At 44.4% G+C, this 22,869-nt stretch overlaps 1 protein-coding gene across 2 annotated transcripts in view; it reads right to left on the bottom strand.

The window, feature by feature from the left end:
* RILPL1 (Rab interacting lysosomal protein like 1) overlaps positions 1 to 22,869 on the bottom strand; it is a 95,149-nt gene that overhangs the window by 13,582 nt on the left and 58,698 nt on the right. For both annotated transcript variants that reach the window (XM_086942911.1, XM_086942912.1), the window contains exons 5-6: positions 18,327 to 18,496; positions 5,561 to 5,653 (exon numbers count right to left, since the gene is read on the bottom strand). In XM_086942911.1, the coding sequence (XP_086799037.1) occupies positions 5,561 to 5,653; positions 18,327 to 18,496 (263 nt within the window). The remainder of the gene's footprint in view (positions 1 to 5,560; positions 5,654 to 18,326; positions 18,497 to 22,869) is intronic.

Below are 22,869 nucleotides of genomic sequence, written 5' to 3'. Positions count from 1 at the left end.
GGGGATACACAATGAAAACCGGGGTGCGTGATGAATAGCACTGGAGACGCAAATCATGTGACCTAGAAAGTGATATGGATAAGATGCAAAATCATAACTTTAGAGAATGCGTGTAGCATTGTCAGATCGATTAAAGTGAGTGCCACAGAAATCGGGGAGTCTAAAGAACATTCTTTAAAAGTAAGTGCGTCTTAAAGACAGCGGGGATGTATCTTTAGCGTGTAAAAACAGGTTGATTTTCAGCATCTCTGTTACGAGAGTTCTGGAGGCAAAGAGAAATGGAAAGGTTACTCACAATCCTAGTTCTGCATCACAGGTATCTTTAATATGTTGTATACACTAAAAAGCTCCACCCACGAGACCCCCAGAACTCTGTTACCTTAGTTAAGTATCTGAAATATTTCAACGCTGCTTACCAAATGCATTCCTGTCTTTTTAAGACTCTATAAAGAATTATATTTAAAAAAAGTAAACTGAGTGCAAGAAACCCTGATTAGTGCTTAACCCTCCCTATTGAAAGAAAATGTAAACTGCAGTTAACATGGTTAAATAAGCAACAGCCCTGTTCAGGAGGAATTTGTCCAAGGCAGGGTACTCCAAAATCACGGAATGCAGGTCAGAGGAACGGCAGAAGCAGCCGCACGCAAGACTCCTCATCAAGAAGATAGACACGTATTATGGGGCTGAGGAGTTTTTGCCAGTTAACATCGGATTCCCTTTCTGCCTTATGTAGCCGACAGTCTGTTGGCAGGATCCAACAGTCATCTTCAGCTAGTTGTTACATGGGATTTTGTGCTTCTGCATAATCAAGCAGTGGTTGAATCCTGTGAGTAGTGTTTGACTGTAATCCAAAAAATCAAACACATTTTAGAAGGACTTTTTGCATCATCTGTAGAGCAGCCGACTAGAAGACGGGAAAGCTTTTGCCCGTTTTACAATATAAAGTAATGGATGTTCAGTTAGTAAAGTGTAAAATTTGGCTAAGGAGCTGAATCAAAAGACAACTTATTACAAGCCATTGATCCGATCAGGGTCTCCGAAAATTAAAGTGCTAAAAGATCATTTCTGGGGCTCTGTGAGAATTACCCTATGTTTATAAAGGGTTTTGCTGTGATTTTGATTTGGAAACATCATTATTATTGTTCAGAGAAAAGAAAACAAAACAAGCATGGCAGTATAAAATAATTTTCATAGTCCCTTACATTACAGTCCGCTTTGAAGAAATCAATGGGATACGAACATCAGCGAGCGGCGAGTAGTATGAGCCCAGCAATATGTCAAGGGCAGTCAGAGTCAGTGGGGAAAGCTAGTGATCAAAAGAATGGTAGCCAAAGCAAATAATATAGAAACACGACAAACATAAACTTAGCAATTAAGTGAAAACAAAACCTGTATGCCAACAGTTGAAGTAGGGTCAGGGATGCTAATACCTGTAAAATTGTAGAGGGCTTTGCTGTGAGGACAGGTCCACTTAGGACACTACTTACACACATTCTCAATTTGCATTATTAAAGCAGAAAGCAAGGGGGGCTTCCATTCTATTGATCAAGCTATGATTGAAGTTCCAGCCTTGCCACCTTTTTCGATCAGGCTATATGTACTCTAACAGTTGATGCCAGCAGACAGCGAATTGGAGTTGTTCTTTCCCAAAAATTATTCAATATGGAAAAACTGTCTCATATTCATACTGAATCTTTAGAGAAACCAAATACTTAGCAACTGAATGAGAGATGCTCTAGTCTGCATCTGGGCTGTAGAACATTTTGAATCATTTTTACAGATGAGGGCATTAAAATAGGTTGTTTTTGTGTATGTGTAAAAGAGAGGGTATGGGAAAAGCTTCATCATGACTGATTAGAATTTGATCCAAATTAATCAAAAGCTATTTTGAATGTGGTGTTTAAAATGTCAGTGCAGATTGCTTTTCACCATTGTCAGCTAATGTCAGAAACAGTCAGAAAACCCCAAGAAGAATGCGTGGTAGTTTGTGTGGTTTATGTGGCTAGTGTTAGCTGGTTATGGGATTAAGGAAGAACCTTGGTTGAAAGGAAGGAAGAGTGATATACCAATGGGGGAGGTGGCTAGATTTCACGAGTTTTGGCCCAAGGAAAGGTAACTGAGGTCGGAGGTAGAAGTGTTTTGGAAGTTAAGGGGTGAGTTCTGTATTAAACTTTTGTTTGTTCAGACGGGTAACTGCTTGGTGCCTCTAGCTATTCTGTGAAACGCCACTGGGAGGGCTGCTACTAAGGGGCATTTAGGAGACTCTGCTAACATGAAAAGGTGAGTGAAAGGTTTTAGTGGCTATTCATGGATAGAGAAATTTCTATGTTTGTTAAGGTTTGTAATTGGTATCAGGAGGCGAATAGGATATTTAACGATAGATGTTTTCATGTCAGTGTAATACAATTCTAGAAGGACCCTGGTAGGATCTTGCTTTGGATTTTGTTGGGCCGTATGAAACTTCTGGAGGAGGTTGGAAAAAGAACATTATTGCTTTGAAGCATTATTTTTCAAACTTTTTGCATATGGAATGGGTGTTCCATATGATCACAGAAAGTGATGTGTTTATGAAAAGCGGTGCACCAAAGTCCATTATAATGCATCTAAAAAACAATAATATAATTGGGTTTAAAATTACACAGTACGCTTTACTCCACTCTTCAACGAGCTGTTCATCACAAACGGAATCCCAGAATCATGGAGGGGGAAGTATGATCCAGCCAATTTTTAAAGGGGGAAACTCAACAAAGCCGATAAACTACAGATTGATTGCTTTAATTGACGTTGAAGCAAAGTTATATGCAAGCTGCTTGCTAACCCAATTGAAAAAATGGTCAGACAATTACAGCTGCATCCAAGATCTCAAACAGGGTTCCGGGTCGGAGCAGGCACCTTAACAAACCTAATGGCACTAACATTGTTAGCCGAAAAAGCCAAATTTAAGAACATCCGCTTGCTTGCCTGTTTTGTGGACCTTAAGCAAGCTTTCGATAGCATGCCCCGTAAACGTCTGCGGGAAAAACTTGACAGCTGGTGCATCCCTACAAAGTTATAAAATGCAATCTGAGAACTATATTCGTGCACATGGAGTCGGGCTAAGTTAGGGGATGGCCGGTGGATAGCAAAGAAAATACACACCCAAAATGGTTTGAAACAAGGGTGCGTGTTAGCTCCAACTCTTTTCAATCTATATATATCTTATCTTGAAGATGCTTTCCTGGAAATCAAAAGTCCTCCCCCATCAATAGTTCATGGGGAAATCAGGTGCCTTCAGTACGCCGACTATCTAGTACTACGAGGAATGAGTGCCGTAGCCAAATATTTGACAGCAAAAGGTCTAGAAATGAATTTTCTAAAAACAAAGGTTGTACGGTTGGTGGATGCCAAACACAAGAAATTCATATGGCATATAGAGGGTAATAAAGTTGAAGCCGTTACCTCCTATAAATATCTTGGATTCATGGTAGAACAAAAATTGAGCTATAAATCACAGCTCACCTCAATGAGGTCAAAAACTCAAAACCTGATATACGGTTTTAACGTTTTAAAACATAGATTAAGCTGTACATCATACGATAATCTAATAACTGTTATGCAAGCACCAGTTATTGCCAACAGTAACCTATGGCACTGAAATAATGAAAGGATGTGACATCTCTGTTTTGAACAACATACAAACAAAAGCCTATAAAAAAGTCTTTCATATCCAACAATGTGCATCACCAGCCCATGTGCGGCTAGAGTTTGGCTTACTAAATCAGGAATTTCGAAGCAAAGGCGCCTTCATTAAATTATGTTGGAGGCTGCGTGCTTCTGAAAGTGGGACCATAGACCAACTATGCTGGAAAAGAAATAGGCAGACAAAAAGAAAAGAAAATGCACGGATCCTGGGGTAGTCATTTAAACCAAGTGACAGAGGACCTGTCTGCGCAACACATTTGGAATCTTAGCATAGGGAAAAAGGCTTTCAACAAACTAATCAACACTACAATAAAACTCTTGTCTCACTCAACGGATGAGAATACCTTACTGCAAAGACGGCATGCTTGGATGGTTATCAGCTCATATGAGAAAAGGAAGCCTCAGGAATACTTATCAGCTTATTTCTCACCTACCCTAAAACATCAAGTTATGAGGCTGCGTCTTGGCATGTGGGAAACAAAAGACTTAATCCCAGCATTGAAGGATAAAAGTGAAAAATCGAGACTGCAGACCATGCGGATACAAATATGAATATTTTCAACATATTTTTTGTGCATGCCCAAAGTTATTAAAAGACCGGAAGTCACTAATAAAAGCACTACTGAATAGAATGATTATAAAAAAGTGTAGAGAAGCTGTAATCACCTGGCTTGGCGGAGCCTCAATACCTCTAGTATGCAGGGGGGTGAAACTTTTAAATGTGTACATAAAGGACATTTTCTGAAACTCTGTGGATATCTAAATAGACTTTTTATTTTATTTTTTCACTATTGAACAATCCGGAAACTTTTTGAAAAGTAAAATGCTGTATTATAAATAGGCTGTCACAAAGACATGAACTTCCCAAATCGCCATTTTAAACGATATTTTAAATAAATCTGAAATCACACAGTACGCATATCCTCAAGTATGGATAAAGGACCCCAAGATAAGGGAATTAAAAGTAATTCGAAACACTAAAGAAACCCTGATCTTACAGCATACCTCCACAAAACTATCTAAGGATATACAGATCATACACCATTTGAGTTAGTGTCAGAGTCCAAGTCGGAGTAGAACCCATATTGGTATCAACTAGTGAAAAAAACAGATTTTTCCTCAGATTCATTTGGTAAGGTGAAAAGAAAATTAAGGTAAAGTTAATGAAAACACGTTAAAGTGAAAGTTCCAGAGTTTGGAAGGAGGGGTGTTTCAAAACCATTGATTATCATTGTGGGCCCAGGTGGAGAGGGTCACACTTGTAAAATTAAGTAACAATTCCTGGTCTTGTAAAAATAGAGTGGCAAACTATTCTGGTTGAGTAGAGTACTTGGGATGTGATGGGTTTGTTTCTTATGTTCCTGTTTAAAGGTGTACTGAACATGTATTTAGAGAACGTAGTAATGAGGTTTCTGAGAAGGCAAGAAGAACTTGACATTAATGAAGTGGTGTGAGTGAGGGGAGTTAGCTGCAAATCAGTCAATTTACGAAATTTGAAGTACATGACACTGTTCTGACTCTTAAGAGTCTAAATGGAACATTTTGTGAAGGAAAAGGAGGTGCTGGTGTATCATTACTGAGAAAGAGTTAAAGCATTTCGAAGTAATTGTAACTATTATGGCGCTTTTTTTGTGTGGGGTTTTTTCAAATAAGGATTTATTGTTCAAGGAAGTCACACAAGTTCACGTTTGGTATCCTGATGTTCTTGGATGGTGTTTTCCTTCTGGAAAACGGAAATTTGTTTAGTGTATCTTACTTATTGTATTTTGTAGTCCATAATATCTTATTCAGAAGTGTGTGCCTAACTCACTGAGCTACCTCATTAACTAAATAAAGGACACCGCCATGAAAACAGCAAATCAAGGAAATCGCTACTTACAGTCGTTTAATACCGGATTCCTGTTGTGTTGGTGTTTTTGAATGAATTATGGGTGTTGGATGTATCACTTTATTTTCTTCTTCTGCTTCCTCACTGTATTGAAGGAAAGCAAATTGTTAACATTTCCTGTTTCTGCAGCTCCACATACAATATAAAACGTCAACAAGAAAAAACACACTTTTGTTGCTTTGTTTTAAGGAGCTTTCAACTTCTTTCTTTCTCCTGCCACAACAAGTCGTGTCCTCATCACAACCGGACACTGATACATTAGAGGATAAATCTGTGTTTTTTATATTTTGAACCATTATCACATGACATCATTGTAGGGAAGTATTTTCTTGATGCACATGGTATGAAGTGTGAGATGGCTGTTTGCTTCTGTAATCTTAAATTAGAAGTCAAGAAACTTTACTTCCCCGAAAATGCCTGGGACTCAAAAGTTCAATATTTTTCAATCATGGTATGTATGTACTTGGAAATGCTGTCGAAAAAACAGTATCTTCATCAAGATAAAGTTTCTTAATCCATTCAACTTTTTAAAATGTTCCACAAAACAAGACTGAAAAAGAAAAGGGATAGGTTTCAAGGTGATTGGAGAGACAAATGAAGAAAGTGTGATTGGACCCAGAATCAACCAACATCCTTGTTAATCCCTTCCATGCTGATGACGAACCCCAGCCGTCATGTACTACGGTGCTCGTGTGCTGATGACGGCTGGGGTTCGTCACGGCCCGCCCCTGTTCGTGCTGTTTACAGCACACCAGGGGAATCGCGGCCACATGGAAAGGGTTAAGAGAGCATGAACTAACCAGTTGAAAAACGAATATGCAATTTTCAGTGCGCAGTTACTAAAAGATTCAAGCACTTTTTAGTTTCGTAAATTAGTTTTTACAATGTACTGGGAATGTTTCAGACAACACCAGCTTGCTAATACCAATGGAATTTTAACTATAACTGATCTACTTTGGGATTACATATATGTGGAAAGTAAATGTTTAAAGTTTAAGTATTTAGGAGTTTTATATATCACATTGTGAGTAGTATTTTCTCGATATTTTCTTTATATCGAGCAGTTTGTAAACTGTCTAAACAAAAATGTGATAAACTGAAAGTGAAACATCTCTGTACTGTCTATTGCAGAAATCTCTCTAAATATTTGGTTAGAAGATCTGGTCTTGTTTTTATCTTGAATCGAATCTTTTGCATTCTGCTTTTGCAAATACCATATTTTTTCACGTGACCCATTTAATTTCTCCATTCTTGCTCACTCCTGATCTCTCACATGTTCTCTATGTTTCTTGGTCTCTGTGTGGATAGCACCCACATTTCTTCTCACTATCATTAAGACACGTCTATTTGTTTTTCAAACTCTGTTCCTTCTCCGTTCTATCTTTTTTTCTTCACTGATGTTTAAGAAATATTATGTTGTTAACAAAGTGCTCTTCAAACCAGAGATAACATTTAAAATAGATTAGGGACCAGGGAGTTTGACTTCTGCAAATTAATATCCTGTTTCGGCAGCATCAGCTCACAGCCAGCAGAGGGAGCATTTCTAGCCAGAAGTAAACGAGAACAAATAATATGTAATTATTTTCAATCTTGAACAGGCTCATACCCTTATGGTTCAACAACATATAGTACACTTCTACTATTACAAGTAAAATTTGCTGTTGATTAAAAAAGGTCATGGGCAGGATGTGGACTTGAGCAGAATTTGATATACAGAGAGGAGGAGGATATAACTGGCACTAAGATTAGTGATCTCACTTCCCACTTCAACACTTGCTTGTAATAAGATGATATGTAAACTAAACCAGCTGTTCAAAGTAAATGATGGAGTGCCTAAATTAGTGACATATTCTACTACCCTTGACCAATATTGGACACATTGATATTTTAATGTTAGAACATGCGCAAAAAATTGCTAATAAAACATAACATGACTTTACATGAAAGTAGTTGAATTTCCTCACAGAACAATTGCATTCAACGTATTTCACTAAATTATTTAGCAGTCTAGTCTGGGTAGTTCACTGTAACACAATATCTGCATCTAGTATTCGGAGACTGCTTTGCTTTCTAATCTCCTTCAGCATCCCATACATCTTTTAGGTTTTATCTATTTTAACTTTTTACCTTATTCTTTTCTCATCACTTCTACTGGAAGGCATTTCCATAAATTCTACATCCAATCAGTTATGACCTTTCTTAAGTGACTCTACAATGGTTTGGAATACTAACCGGGGCAATTCCAGTGGTTAGACTATTTCCAAGCACCTTTTGTGTGCATTTTTCAAGTGAAAAGTCTCATAACATTGTTTCTTGTTCCACTCAGTGCAAATGAAATAGGTTCACCCTGTCATCCAGGCACTCATACACTGATATATGTACATGTATACCTTTCATCTAGTCTTTTTAGCTCCGTCCAGAAGATTCCTGGTGTATGACAAACACTCACTAGGCTTCCTATAGTCAGGCGCAAAACAAAAATTCGCTACACTGGTGCTTCCTACTGTACTGCCATATTGTTTTAAAACACTGAAGTCAACAGACACAATACCAAGATCAGTCTAAGGTTGTTGAATGCCAAAATTATAATTACAGATAAATGAAATGAATTCTTTGCTCCCGACTAACAATACTTAACATTTTCTGACATTTTCCACACTTCCTGATATACCAACCCATTTTGGTACTCCACATTGAAAAAGCTGTACTCAGCATTGGATCACGGGGTATGCCCGAGATACCCCATCCAAACATTAACTTGCACCCATGTATACACCCAGACCAAGAACTATTTACGTAGACCACCTTAGTCAAGTACCGGTGCTCCTTCTGCCTAGTCACTCACAATGTGATTGTTTGGCATGAACTTATGTTCCAGGGGTCAGATCATGAGGCCATTGATTGTGTAATTTAATTGGTGTGGGATAGTCAAGGTAGTAATATTTCATATGGTTTTCCAATAATTACAGTAGCATGGCTCAGGCTTATGAACCTACAGGTGCCAGTGTTGACCCCACTTCACAGGTTTTGAAATGCAGCTACATCTGCTAGCATCAGATCTGCCAAATAACCGTGCTGCTGGTCAGTTTCCATAGTTATCTCCAGAACAGGTTCTAGATGTACATGGTATATGTGAGACAAGGATCTTGCCTGGCCCTGTTGAGCTTAGACTTCAAAGGCCCCAACTACTCGCCTTTCACACTCACTAAAGCCCAAGTATACCTAGATCCAATACTGCCCACACTGGGAGCTCTAAACTGTGTAATTTTTACTTTTTTTGCCACTGAATCCTTTAAGCTGGAGAGCACAACAATTACACAAGAGCAATTGTAAGCATGAAAAATGACCTTCATAAATATGGAATGTTTGCTGATAATAACCTCTCATCCTGGAGTCTGAGAAGCTTCTAGTTTGAGGGTGTTCCAACATCGGAAAATGTTAACAGCAGAAAACTATGATAATTTGTAACTGTGGAAAGTACATACGAATCTGTAGATATGTATAGCTAGAGACTGCCGACTGCCAGAACACAGCAGTGGCAACTTGAGAGTATGAGTACCTGATTGTCGATAACTACTAGTAAGGTGATTTAAAGGGCATCTCTGCTCATATTGCTTTTTCAGCCAGCTAAGCTATCATCCACCATTTTCAATGCACATAATTATAATACACAGTAGTTATAATTCCCTGTGCATTAAAAAAAACAGGCGTTTGAGAAGAATGTATAATTTATAAATCACTGCCAACCCTTTGTTTAACATACTACTGTTGAAGAATCATGTATGCCATGTAGAGCGGGCTTTAGTTCAGCCTCTTAGCCATGACGGATGGCTATCAACCATATCTCTGTTACTTCTCCTTATTCGATGAGCTTCCACCCTATTCGTGTGTGGTCCTACCCTGGGGCATTTCTTCTCTACATCCTTTCAGGATAGATGACCTGCACTGCTAACATGAGAGGATACGTTTTAGATTGACTTTCAACATTCAATGGGACTGCACTGCTTTACTCCATCACCTGCAATCACACATTTTTACAAACCTAAACTGTTTTTGCAATTGTTAGTGTGAGTGTCTGCCAGCTGTGTGCTACTGCAGAGCCATTTGCTTCTCTGACTGTTGCTCTCTGCCTGACACCTGCTTTTTAATTTTTAAGTCTATGAGTGCAACACCCATGTATAGTGCTACTAGGCCCACTCACTTTTTTTAAAAAACTTTTTTTTATTAACAATGCTCGTAAGACCATACAATATAACACCACGTTTGAAAAACACAATGGGAGATGATACAAATGTTATCAGGAAATTACACATCAGGGAAATACAAGGGCCCTCCAGTGTTACAATTTGACTACCCCTCCAAGAGAGTACCCGTTCCTCTACATTTGCGCCAGGGCGCTCATACTTTCGTCCATTTTTTCGTACATCCCCTGCTTTTGTATACCGTTTCTTCCGCTCTTTGGCACCAGCCAAGGTCGCGCTGCCAATCCTCCAAGAGCGGGGGCGCCTGCACCCCCCATTCCCTGGCAATGTTCCGGTTTGCAGCCCCTGCAGTGAAGGCCAGCCAAAGTTTCACATATCTAGACCAATCAGTGTCCCTTTTAATCAGTAGTAGAACCAACTTCCGGTCCATCGGGACTGACACTCGCATTACCTTAGCGGTACAAAACGGGGTGGTGATGGACGGAGCATCTGAATCAATCAAACACTCACACCCAGTCAAAAGATCCGGGTTTAATCCATCACCGTTCTTTAGCCCACTCTGCCACCCCAGTTCAGACATGGCTATATGCAAATCAGTCTGACCCTGTGCCTCATGGGAACAGTCCAGCCCGAACTGCCAAGCCATGTCTTCCCTGGACCGGAAACAAGCTTCTGAGGACCGGTTTCTGGCATTCCAGCAGTCTTCAGCCCGGCTTGCTTGAATCCAGTGGCAAAGTGAGCAAGGGACTCACGTCTGAGCATACCCTGCCACACTTATGGTGGCCAAAAGCGGTACAAAAGGGGGTGGTGATGGACGGAGCATCTGAATCAATCAAACACTCACACCCAGTCAAAAGATCTGGGTTTAATCCATCACCGTTCTTTAGCCCACTCTGCCACCCCAGTTCAGACATGGCTATATGCAAATCAGTCTGACCCTGTGCCTCATGGGAACAGTCCAGCCCGAAATGCCAAGCCACGTCTTCCCTGGACCGGAAACAAGCTTCCGAGGACCGGTTTCTGGCACTCACATTACCTTAGACATGGTTTACGTTACCTTCGTTCAGAATGGAATGATCTCCGGACACTGCTTTGGATATGAAAGAAGGTGCCCTCCTGTTGACAACCCCTCACACAGGATGCAGACTGGCACCTTCCCCATGCATAAAGGTGAGTGCGAGGATAGTAGGTACGATGAAGGATTTTAAACTGCAAAAGCCTTAACCTAGAGCGGATAGCAATCTCTCTAGGACCCTGGAGAGCGTCTTGACAGTCTTCCTCATCGAGGCTCCCAAGGTCCCTGGCCCAGGCAACTCTGAGATTAACCAAGGGATCAGGCATATTATTTATTAATTTGCGATAGATTGTGGATGTGGGTTTCTCTGCAATGGGGTCGAGTAATAACCAATCCTCCATCGGGGAGTAATCCGGGATGAATGTACTACTTGGTATATGGGAGCGTAAGGCATGCAGTAGTCGTATGTGCTGATATCTCTGTGAGTGATGTAAGCTGTACTCCTTCTGAAGGTAGTCGAAGGTTCTGGGAGCGTCCCTTTTCCATACATCCCTAGGTAGTCAATGCCAATCTGTTGCCACCCCTTAAACCATGTCAGAGTCGTCACTTCACTCAGCAGCTCACCCTGCCAGAGTGGAGTTCTCCCGGTTAGCTTGCCAGCCCAGCCCAGGAACCAATTTGCCTCTTTCCAACAGTGTAGAACTACCTTAGTGTGTTCAGGCCATGACCTCTGGGGTCTGCGGGCATAAAGAAGAGCTTCACAATTGCCCCTCGGCATAACCATTCTATCCACCCTATAGGCGGGCTCGTCCCCATCTGTGTACACTCAGTCATTGACCACCTGCAATTGTGAGGCCCAGTAATATAATTGTGTAAGCATCTTGAACAAAGGTGCCCTAGCCATGAGAGAGAGCGGAAGGGTGCACCAATGAGCCACGTCGGCATTCAGGCGAGCCAGTTGAGGCTCGAGATTCCTCTAAAAAAACTCCCTCCTATCACGCATGATGTACACGCCTAGATATTTGAATCCCTCCAAGACCACTGCTGCCGAGCACCGAGACGGGACCAGAGGGGGAGAGCCCGACAGAGGAAAGGTCACAGACTTAGACCAGTTGATGGTATAGCCGGAGTAGCTGCCAAACAACTTGAATAAGTGCACTACTTGAGCAATCGAGTGATATGGTCTTTCCAGATAGAGGATGATGTCGTCGGCGTATAGGGATATACGCTCTTCCCACTCGTCAGTCGCCGCCAAGCCCCAGATTGAGGAGTCTCTCCTGATCCAGTGGGCCAGAGGCTCCAGCGCAAGGGCGAAGAGGAGGGGGGACAGGGAGCATCCCTGTCGAGTCCCCCTCCGCAGGGAAAAGGCCCTCGATACGGCCCAGTTGACACGCACCCGAGCCGCTGGTCGTTTGTACAGGAGCCGTACCCAGCTACAGAAGATCGGTCCGAAGCCCAACCTCTCAAGTACCATGAACAAATATGGCCAGTCGATGCTATCGAAGGCCATTGAGGCATCCAGCACCATCAATGCCGTCTGAGTGTCTCCAACATCTTCAGTCATGTAGAGAACCCCATAAAGACGCGGAAGGTTGTGAAGAGTGCTTCTGCGGGGCATGAATCCAGATTGGTCAACGTGGAACAAATCTGTAACCACTGACAGCAGTCGATCAGCCAGGACCTTGGCGAGAGCCATGGCCTCCACATTTAGCAAAGAAATCGGCCAGTAGAAAGGCGCATTGGTCTGCCGGCTTCCGTGCCTTGTGAATCACCACTATCATGGCTTCTCTTTGATCAGGGCGCAGGCTCCTGTATTCTTGCACCTCATTGAGCATCTCAAGCATAGGGGCTGTCCCAATTGTGGCTTGTTTTCTATAGATTTCAATTAGGAGCCCATTAGGGCCAGAGGTTTTACCCGACTGCAGGGTGTTTAGAGCATTACCGAGCTCTCCTACCGTGACATCTGCCTCTAGGCGTTTGCTCATTTCCTCAGATAACATAGGTAGTGCAAAGTCACATAGAAATTCTGCACAGTCCCTTTCAGTTCTAATGCATACAGACGAGTACACTCACTCGAAATGAGCCGCAAAGGCCTCTGCCATGTCCATGCTTGATGAGCATAGTGAACCCGCCGCGTCCCATACTGCAGATACCCATGAGCACTCCCTATCTCTGCGCTCCAGCCACGTTAGTAATTTCAGTGCTTTGTCCCAAATATCATAAATCCAGTGCTGTGTGGCCAGTGCATAGGCACAGGCCTCACCATCGGCCAGGGCCCTAAGATCTTTCTGTTTCAGCTTCAGTCTGTGGAAAAGTTCCACCGAGGGGGGTCATTCCAGTGTCCCTATCTAGCTGCTTGATTTCACACTCTAGGAGCCGGATCTGAAGAGACTCCTCCTTTTTTGTGCCCCAATTAGTGACTGAGCCAAGCCCCTCAGCACTGTCTTGTAGGCCTCCCACAGAATAATCTGTGAGTCCACGGACCCCAACTTCTCTTTGAAGTACAACTTGGACCCCTCTCGAAGCTAGTCGCCGATCTCCGGGTTCCGAAGGCGCCAGGGGTCTATTCTCAGAAAGGTCGCCCTGTTGACGATCGGGCCCCTAAGGGTGGTACAAAGGGGGGAGTGATCCGAAATCTCCCGAGCCATATGTTTAGTGTCGTCGAATTCCCCCATTTGATCATTGTGGGTAAAGAAGTGGTCGATCCTGGAAAAGGACCTGTGCCGCGCCGAATGGAACGTATACTGCCGAAGTGAGGGGTTGTGGCCCACCACAGGTCACCCAGTCCCATAGCCGTGGCAAAGTCCAAGAGGCCTCGTTTCCCTTGTCTACCTGAGGGGGCTTTGGACCGGTCGAATTCTGGGTACATAATTGCATTTGTGTCACCGGCGAGAAGTAATATTCCTGTAGGAAGGCTTGTCAAGAATGCACTCGACTTGGGGAGGCACACAGAATGATGGTCCAGGGATATATAGCAGGGTTAAAATATCAATCAGAGTCCCTCCCATCTACCCGCCACTGCAGCAAAACAGCCCGCGTCGTCTGCCCACATGCCCGAAACAACAAGAGGTAGGGTATCACGTACAAGGATTCCCACTCCTTGTGACCCAGAGGTGAACTCGGAGTGTGCAACCATTTTGGAGCAAAAACGATCTAGGGCTTTACATCTATTCCCCTGCAGATGCGATTCTTGAAGCAGGACCACATCCGGGGAGTGCCTCTATAGATATTGCAGTACTAGAGTATGCTTAATGTTATTGCCCAGCCCATTGACATTCCAGGTCCAGACCTGCACCATAGCCAACTCACCCATCATCTCAGAAACCTGTCCACCCTCTCGGAAAGACCATTGCCCCCGATGTGACTCCCAGAGCAATACCCAGTGAATGGTGGATATGGTGGCCTCGAGCAAACCTCCCGTCCCCCCAAATTCCCCAGAACCCCATGAACATAACAATCCAGAAACCCAACTCCCCCCTCCTTGCCGCCCTGCCAGGTGAGTCCCCAACCTCCCACCATGTAAACTCGCAGAATGCCTGTTGCCCTGGTAATACAAATAAAACGATTTGTGAGGAAACGTGAACTTGCAGACATTGGGAAGAGGTATATATCGGTTATCGAAATGTACACCCCCATGTTGTGAGTAGCAAGTTAGCTCTTGTGTATCAATCAGTGCACCTACACACATCAGACCCCGGAGCCACATAGAGAACATAAAAATGTTCACAATTTGTGCAGTGTTCCAGTCAATAACAAGACCGCCGGTTCCTGCCACCCATCCGCCGTGAACCCATGCCGCCTGCCACTCCATATTCAAGGACCCAGAGGAAGAGTTCATTCGAGGCCTACCGTCCGGCCCAAAAATGTAGGAACTGTCTCAAAGTCATGCAGCCGTCCGGTGCTCTCTGCCACTGGCGGTTCGCCCCTCTCCAAGATCAGTGACGTCCTCACCCCGGTTCGGTACCGAGCGTGGCTGTCTCCCCTGCCAACCAACTGTTCGCCAACCTTCCAGCCAGTCACTGGCCTTTGCCTGCACATTAAAGAAGTAGGCTTTCTCGTTGTCTAGGATTTTGAGTCTGGCCGGGAAGAGCATCATGTATTTCACACCCTGGTCCTTAAGGGCCTTTTTCACCCCATTAAAGGAGCGCTGCTGGCGTTGAACTTAAAGCGTGAAATCCGGAAAGAAGCGGATGGTTTTATTTTCTAGCTGAAGATGTCCACGGGTACGTGCCGCCTGTAGGATGGCATCCCTGTCCCTAAAATTCAGGATGCGGGCAATGATCGTATTGGGAGGAGCCCCAGGTTTGGGCTTACCTCCTTGGGCCCTGTGTACCCGTTCGACAGAGAAAAAGTTTGATAGACGTTTAGGCTTCAAGTGGTTCAGTATCAGGTCTTCTATGAACCAGTCCATTAAGGGCTCCTCCATCCCTTCTGGCACCCCCACTATGCGTATGTTGTTTTCTCCAGCACGACCTTCCTGGTCCTCCAGATGAGCGTAGATATCGGCTTGGTTCTTGGTGAGGGCGGCAACTTGTTCCTCCAGCCTCTTGGTCTTCGACTGAAGGTCCCCAATCCTAGTCTCCGCCGCGGAAACCTTCTCGGACATTTTTCTGAAGTCAGCTCATAGGAGGTTTACCTCTTCGGTCACTGAGTCTAATTTAGGCTCCAGGGTACAGCGGAAATCCTAATGGCCCTCATGATGTCTTTCAGAGAGGGGCCCGGGCCGCTGTCATCGGGTCATCTTGCTGAGTACCACCCGTCACTCCTTCTTCCCGACTGACAGCTACAGTGTATTTGTCTATTTGGTTGGTTTGGCTCTGACCCTTTGTCCTATTGCGGTCCATGGCGGATCGTGGACGATGTCTCAGTATTGCACCTGCACTCAGAGGAGCTGTGTCAGAACCTGCGAAGACGGCGGACGTCCCCCCTCGGGCGCTTACTCAGGACCACCAATTTATCGCCAGGACCAGATGGGCCCGTGGCCCACCCCCACTGCGTCCCGGACCATAGGTGACAAGCAGCAGCTCAAAGCCAAAGTTTGTTGCATTGCGCATCTTCCAGCAGGAGGGCCCCCCAGCAGGCAGCAGCACTCACCAGCGCCTTTACAACAATCCCGACAATGCAGTCCAGGCCCTTCACACCCCCTGCAGAGTGGGGCACTTCCTCAAATATAGGGGTGGGTCTTAGGCCCAGTAGGGGAGGCCGAGATACCCTCCCAGCGTATCCAGCACCTCACACCAGCAACTGCAGCCACTGCAGGGCGGTGGGGGCGCCCCCCAGTAAGGTCTCCCTTGTGGCACCGCTAGACGTGGGGCCCCTGGTTGGATCTGCCAGCGTCCAATGTCTCCGAGGGTGCCCGTCTCCTGACGCAGGTGAGGCTCCGGGTCCCTCAAGTCACATCCGCACCTCAGTGACTAATGGCAGCCGTGATGAAGTCCGCTCGATGTCTGGGCTGCATACTCGCTAGCGTGCACCAGGTGCCTGTTTACTGTAATCATGGGACACGTAGCTGGTTTGAAAGGGTCTATTCCGACCCTGCTATGCGCAGCAGGCGATCAGGATAAGACTGGGGGTCTCTGCTCACAGGTTCTCTGTAGGCACCATTTTCGATCGCCTTTGCCTCAGGCCACCGCACTTCATTACAGCGCCCACCGCTGCTCTACATAGCCGCCTGTCGCCACCGCGGGTCGCCTTCACACTCCGATGTTGTTGAGTGTCCTCGGTCACACCGTCGGTGCACGGAATATGTCGGATTTAGGGGTTTATTCCCAAACTGCTAGCGCAGCCAGATTACAAAGCCACCATCTTCCACGGCTGGAAGCCAAGCCCCCCACTCATTTGTTTTTTTAGCGATCATGTGCACACTTTATTTTAATTTACAGCATGAAAAGGACGGTCTGCAGTTTTGAAACAATAAATGAAATTGCAAGAATGGCAGCTGATGCGCAACACTCATGCTCAAACAGGAGGCAATCTTGAAATTCTTTTTTTTAAGAAAAAGAATGCCAGTTTGGCCGGCCATGCATGCACATGACTAACGACCAGTGGCCATCTTGAAATGATTTTTCACATGGCACGAGCGTCCATTTTCTATTTTCTTCTCTTAAACAATGGCAATGGAAACTAGAAGTGGCAACATCAATAGCGGATTAATCTCCTTTTAAAGGAAGGCCTTTTTATTTTGTCAGTGCTTGCTTAAATTGTAAATTGAATACCAGCCATTGCAGTCACTGTTTACACATACATGAAAAAGGGTTGAAAAATCAGTAATAAGTGAGAAGGGGAGGAGAGTACATATGCAGGGAGTTGACACTAGTCAGTGCAAACAAATGCAAAAAAATGTAGGGAGTAAATGTTCCTTAAAGACAACGCTAGTTACGCAACATAAACCCTCTACTGTTGTGTAGTTTCTAGGAGTCCCCCAGGACCTGCTCGTTTTGGATGACCTAAACTGAGGGCTTGGTGTCCAAAACGACTCTGGACACCCCCACAGGTTATGTCAGCCGTTAGACCAGTTAGCTTTACAGTGCCACTACCACCCCCTGTATTCTACAGTGGTGTAGGTAGTCTCTGGCAACCACTGAACATGACAACCCTGATTCCACAGGGATCGTGGAAAACAGTACATTACGTTTCGCTCAGACACTCTTATTCTCAGAAAATACACAAGATAATGATTAGGACGTTTTCAATACGTATTTATTGCTCAAGCGTCAATCTTGTGTAAAACATATGTGCTGCGACAATCAGGAGACAGAAGCATATAAACGATATGGCAACTATCCATATAGTAAATAGGAGATACGATCCTACCATAGTGCTAATAAAATGAGCACGAGCAGCTCAGATAAAAACAGTACCACTTGCATATTCCTAAATTGCACAACCTAAAATAATGTGCCTAAATGTACTTATTCTAGACCTGTGAGTGTAGCATATATGGGTAGGTATCTACAGCCAAGAAATCCCCAGGGATGAACTAGCCCCCTCACCTGACGGCTGAGAACGAAGGACCCCGTCTCGAGGATGACACCACGCAAGGGATATCAGACAACTGCGTGTCGAAAATTCAGCATGCAGGACCCATGTCTTCAGCTTGGAAGGAAATCTCCTCAAATTTGTCGGGGGAGTGAGGGTCTTTTATATTAAAGTGGTCACTCCAGATTTTTTTCTAGATTCTATGTTTTTAAAACAACCATGGATGTTTTGAAAACAATCATAAATGTCTTGAAAACAATCACAGATGCTTTTCTAAACAAGTGTGATCATTCACAGCTGGCTGGTGGCCAAGGATGAAAAAAAGTGGTGACCCTTATTCAGAATAAATCTGCCGTGTTTGGGCACATGTTTATGTACGTCAGGTACAGGGATTTTGATAGACTATTTAGAGACTAGTGTTGAAGAGACAGAAGCAAGCTACTAAGTAAAAGGTCATTTTTTAGAATAGTGATTGTCGTGTGGATGGGACAAGCTATGTAAAAATGGGGTATACATGATGAAACTATCCTAAAAGACATGACACTACAAATGCATGCAGTACCTCTTATAATATGCTATTTCCTCCTGTAGTAAAAATACTTTGGATTTCAGTTCATTTCTTTCGTGTAGGACATCACGAAGCTCTTGTAACGTAAATCTTGGGCGATTGGGATCCTTCAAATCCAAACTCATATCAGATTCAATAATATATTCCTCATTGTTCGATTCCGTCTGAAAAAAAAATAAACACCACCAGTAAATTGCTATACGTTCACATATAGTTTCTGTTCAGTCACATATGGTACATTTAAAAATGCCATAACCATGTTTCACCTCCCACCTTCAGCTGTAGTTCAGCATTTTTATTTCATTTGTTCATTTATGGCTGTATGCAGGGTGCCGCAAGCCAGTATCAAGGGGCAGCTTTAGACACGATATGAACTTTTTTCACGCTGGCAATACATACAGTCTTACATTCCCAACAGATCAGGTGATTCAATGGTGTGATGGAAGGAAATGTTATCTATCTAACTTCTCTCTGTGCAGGTCTCTTATAAAGTACTTTTGTTGTATAGCGTTTTAGGACCCTAGTGTAATTTTCCCGATTCATGCCCCTATATAGGTATAAAATATTGTATCCTAATATAGGCATAGAAGTCATAACCATACTAAGACACCTTCAAGGTATAAATATGCCCACACTTGTCCAAACAAACACACAGTGGTTTGGAGCAGTTCGACTATCTACTTGCCCGACGCCCTGCTACAGCAAGTGCCGAAGGAAAACGACCCTCCAGCTGATGCGCTGAGAGAGACGCTGTACTTTCTCCAGCCGAGAAATCCAGCTCCAGTGTTTCCAGGCTACCCTTGCGGGTTGCTGGGAAATCGAGTCCTGAGAGAGAGAGATACAAGACCTCCTTCATTCTAAAACCAAGGTACGGAGCCGATTAGATCCTAAGAGAATTCTTGGAATAGATTATTGGTAAAGCATACTAGAACTAGGCTACATCTTACTTACTTCTTCCCTTGTACTAGACCTAGGTTAGGTACACCGGGTAGGCGTATTTTAGAAGCACCAGTTGAGTACCTTTAGTCAATATTTATCACTGTATGTATTTTATGCATCTTAGGTATTTTATGGCTTAGAAACCATATCATGCTTTTACAATATTATTTTATAATACTCTTCGTACTGTATGCTTTGTACTTTTCCACAAGTATTACGATTGCAGCAGTTCATTTCTAATGCTTGAGAAAGAAGACTGTTCAATAAAAACCTTTTATTGAAAACGCCCGTCTGTCTATTTCTCTGCACCTCTGGTGAAACGAAGCATGCACGATTGACTGAGTGAAATAACTATCTATTGTTTCCGCGACTCTAGAGATATATTTCTTACTCTTGGGAAACAAAGTTGACATGTTTTAAACGGTTGTCAGAAATGAATCCCTTCTTGTTCATTCGAGAAAGTTTCTAGTGACCTCTGAGCTAGCTGGCACACACACAATTAAGTCTAGTATATCTAAACTACTGGATACACTATTCCAATGCGCATAGCCTATTGGGAATATAGGAACTACACTACACTTGTTTATATTAAGATTATTTCTAAAGCCACAGATAAGAGTTTTCCTAGGGATATCCAGGAAATCTGGATCCTTGCCATATTTTCTGGGTATCCATACAAGATAGATTTAGATGAACTAAAACTAAATGAAACCCATTAATATAGTCAGTGGTTAGCCTACAAATCTGGCATGGATCCAGCTCCTCAGAGCAAACATTGGGCATCCATGGCATGAATTTGAATAGAATTTAAAAGTATTTGTTAAGCGCACGTTTACCAGGCGGTTTCTTGGCGCTGAAGGATGCAGGCCCTCTGGAGCAGGGGTGCAGATGCTAGAGGGAGAAGACTTGCAAGAAGAGAAATGTTTTGAGCGCCCTGCGGAACTCAAGATAGGAGGCAGCAGATCTAATGGGGGGAGGGAGGGTGTTCCAGAAAGTTGGGGCGAGAACAGAGAATTTCATCCCTCCCGATTTGCTCTTCCTAAACCTGGGTACAGAGAGAAGAGACTGGGAGGATGAGCGCAGCTCTCTGCAGGGAGTATAGGCCTTGATTTCAGAGTTAATAAAAGCGGGGGCAGTCCCAGCACGGGCCTGAAAGGTTGTGCAGCCCAGCTTGAAGAGGACAGGTTCTTTAATGGGAAGCCAGTGCAAGGCCTTGAGAGACCATAGATAAGACGGGCAGCCTGGTTCTGGACCAATTGAAGGCACCGGAGGGCATAGGCAGGGACTCCGTTGTACAGAATGTTGCCATAGTCCAGGACCATCGCCATAAGAATGAGTTTCAGGGCCGGGAAAGAGAAGAACCGGGATATCTTCCGAATGGTGCGGAGGATGAAGATACAGGATGAAACTACTGTACTGATCTGGGAGTGCAGCGTGATGTGTTGGTTTAGCGGTATCCCTAATGTTTTGACTGAAGGGGAATGTGACGGAGGTGGGCCAAAGGAAGGGGGCCAAAATGTGGGGGTCCAGGGACTGGGACTACCTCCGGTGAGAACTAGCACAGTTTTATCCGGATTCAATTTGAGATGGTTGTAGTTCATCCAGTCCCTGATGAAGATCATGACTGATTGGAAGTTATGAATAGAGCCAGGGGAGTGGGAGAGATTGAAAATGAGTTGGAGGTAGTCGGCATAGTTGAAGACTGTGACCTCCATCTGCTGTAAAGCAAAAATAAGAGCGAAGATATACAGGTTAAACAAAAGGAGGAGAGGGAAGAGCCTTGAGGGACACCACACTGCACCTTGTGTGGGGAAGCAGAGAAGTCGGCAAGATGGAGAGCCTGGGTGCGGTCGCTTAGAAAGGAATTAAGCCAGGCCAAGGCCGCCCCCCCGCCGCCCGCCGCCTCGACACGGGTAAGAAGGATGGAATGATCAACCGTGTCGAAGGCGATGGACAGGTCAAGGAGGACAAGGGCCTGGGGTAGGTTGACATCCATTCCCTCTCTAAGCTTGTCCATGACGGAGATGACAACCTTCTCAGTAGAGTGTAGTGGGCGAAAGCCCGCCTGGCATGATGCTAAGCAGCCACTCTCTTCCACAAAAGTGCTGAGGACTTTGGTGACATGGGACTCAAGGACTTTACCCAGGAAAGGGAGAAGAGAGATGGGCGATAGTTGGACGGGGAGGATGGATCGGCACCGGGCTTTTTTAGAATGGGAATTATTGTTGCTGACTTATGGAGATTGGGAACAAGGCCCTGTTTAAGCGAGTCATTTAGGAAAACAAGAGGGGGCTGAGGACAAGCTAAAAAGATCTCTTTCAGAACATAAGCAGGGCAGATGTCAGAGGGGGATCCTGACTTAACTTGGGCCAGCAGAGGGAAAAGAGTTTGCCTGGTCAGGAGAGGTATGTGATCCAGGTGAAAAGTGTTGGGCGGTGGCTGAGGGTCAGAGAAAGTGGAGGGGGGTAATGGTATATTGGCCTTGATGATCGCAATTTTTTCTATGAAAAAGTCGTTGAGGGAGTCACAGAGAGATTGGGAGGGGGAGGGTTTGAGGGTGACTATCTGAAGAGGCCAGCTCATGGACCGTGGCAAAGATTTCCCAAGGTTGGCTTTCGGCTAAAAGGATTCTTCTAGAGAAATATTCAGTTTTAGCTAGGAGAATAGCTTTTTTATATTCGTGGAGGATGGAGATATACTGTTGTTTAAGGGCGGGGCTGTACGCACGCCTCCAGGCGCGCTCTGCCCGTCGCGCTTCAAGTTCTCTCCTTAAGGTCAGCGTTAAACCATCTGTTGGCGTCGTCGGCACGTCTAACTGACGCGCTTCAGGGGGTCCACTTGGTCACACGATCCTGCGAGGCAGCTGCTAAGGGTGGCTGCTTGGGATGATGGGGTAAGTCCCTCTAGAGCTGGGCAAGAGACTGAAAGGGAGGAGCAGAGAGTAGGGATATCTACTTTATTCCAATTCCGGGCCCAAGTGTTTTTTGGGAAAAGGTCTTTTGGCGAGGCTTAAGTCCAGGAAAAACGAAATAAGGGAGTGATCAGACCAAGTACAGGGCGTGACAATGGGAGCGACACCGCCTCCCACCTTCCCCTCGGGTCTGTCGGCCCGAAGGGCATAATAGGAAGAGGGGAGAGCCGCTAACACGTTTGGCAGTGAGTCAGGGCAAAACCAGGTTTCTGTCAGAAACAGGTCAGGTTTTTAGGAGTCTAAAAAGTCAAACAGTTCTAGATAGTGTTTAACTGCCGACCTGGTGTTAAGAAGGAAGGCTGAGATGGTGGGTGTGGGATTGGATGGGGAGGGAGATCGTGGTGTCACAGGGGGTGGGGGGATAATGAAGACAGGGTGGCTGGGAGGGAGGGTATGGGGTTTGCTCGGGCGAGGCCAAGTTTGTCAATCTTGGCAAGGGTTGCTGGACAAGGAAGCCAGGGGCCCTGGTGTGAGCACAACTGTTCAGAAGAATAAGTTAAAAAACGGGCATAGTGGCATGGATACTAGTTTTATGATGCTGAAGAACGAAGATGCAAGACATGAGTGAGCACTGAACAAACCTGAATAAAGCCACGTTTTCAGTTGTTTTCTAAAATGAAGATTGAT

Source organism: Lissotriton vulgaris, chromosome 11, assembly GCF_964263255.1.
Source record: "Lissotriton vulgaris chromosome 11, aLisVul1.2, whole genome shotgun sequence".
Lineage (NCBI taxonomy): Eukaryota > Metazoa > Chordata > Amphibia > Caudata > Salamandridae > Lissotriton > Lissotriton vulgaris.
This window is presented reverse-complemented; position numbering and strand designations above follow the sequence as displayed.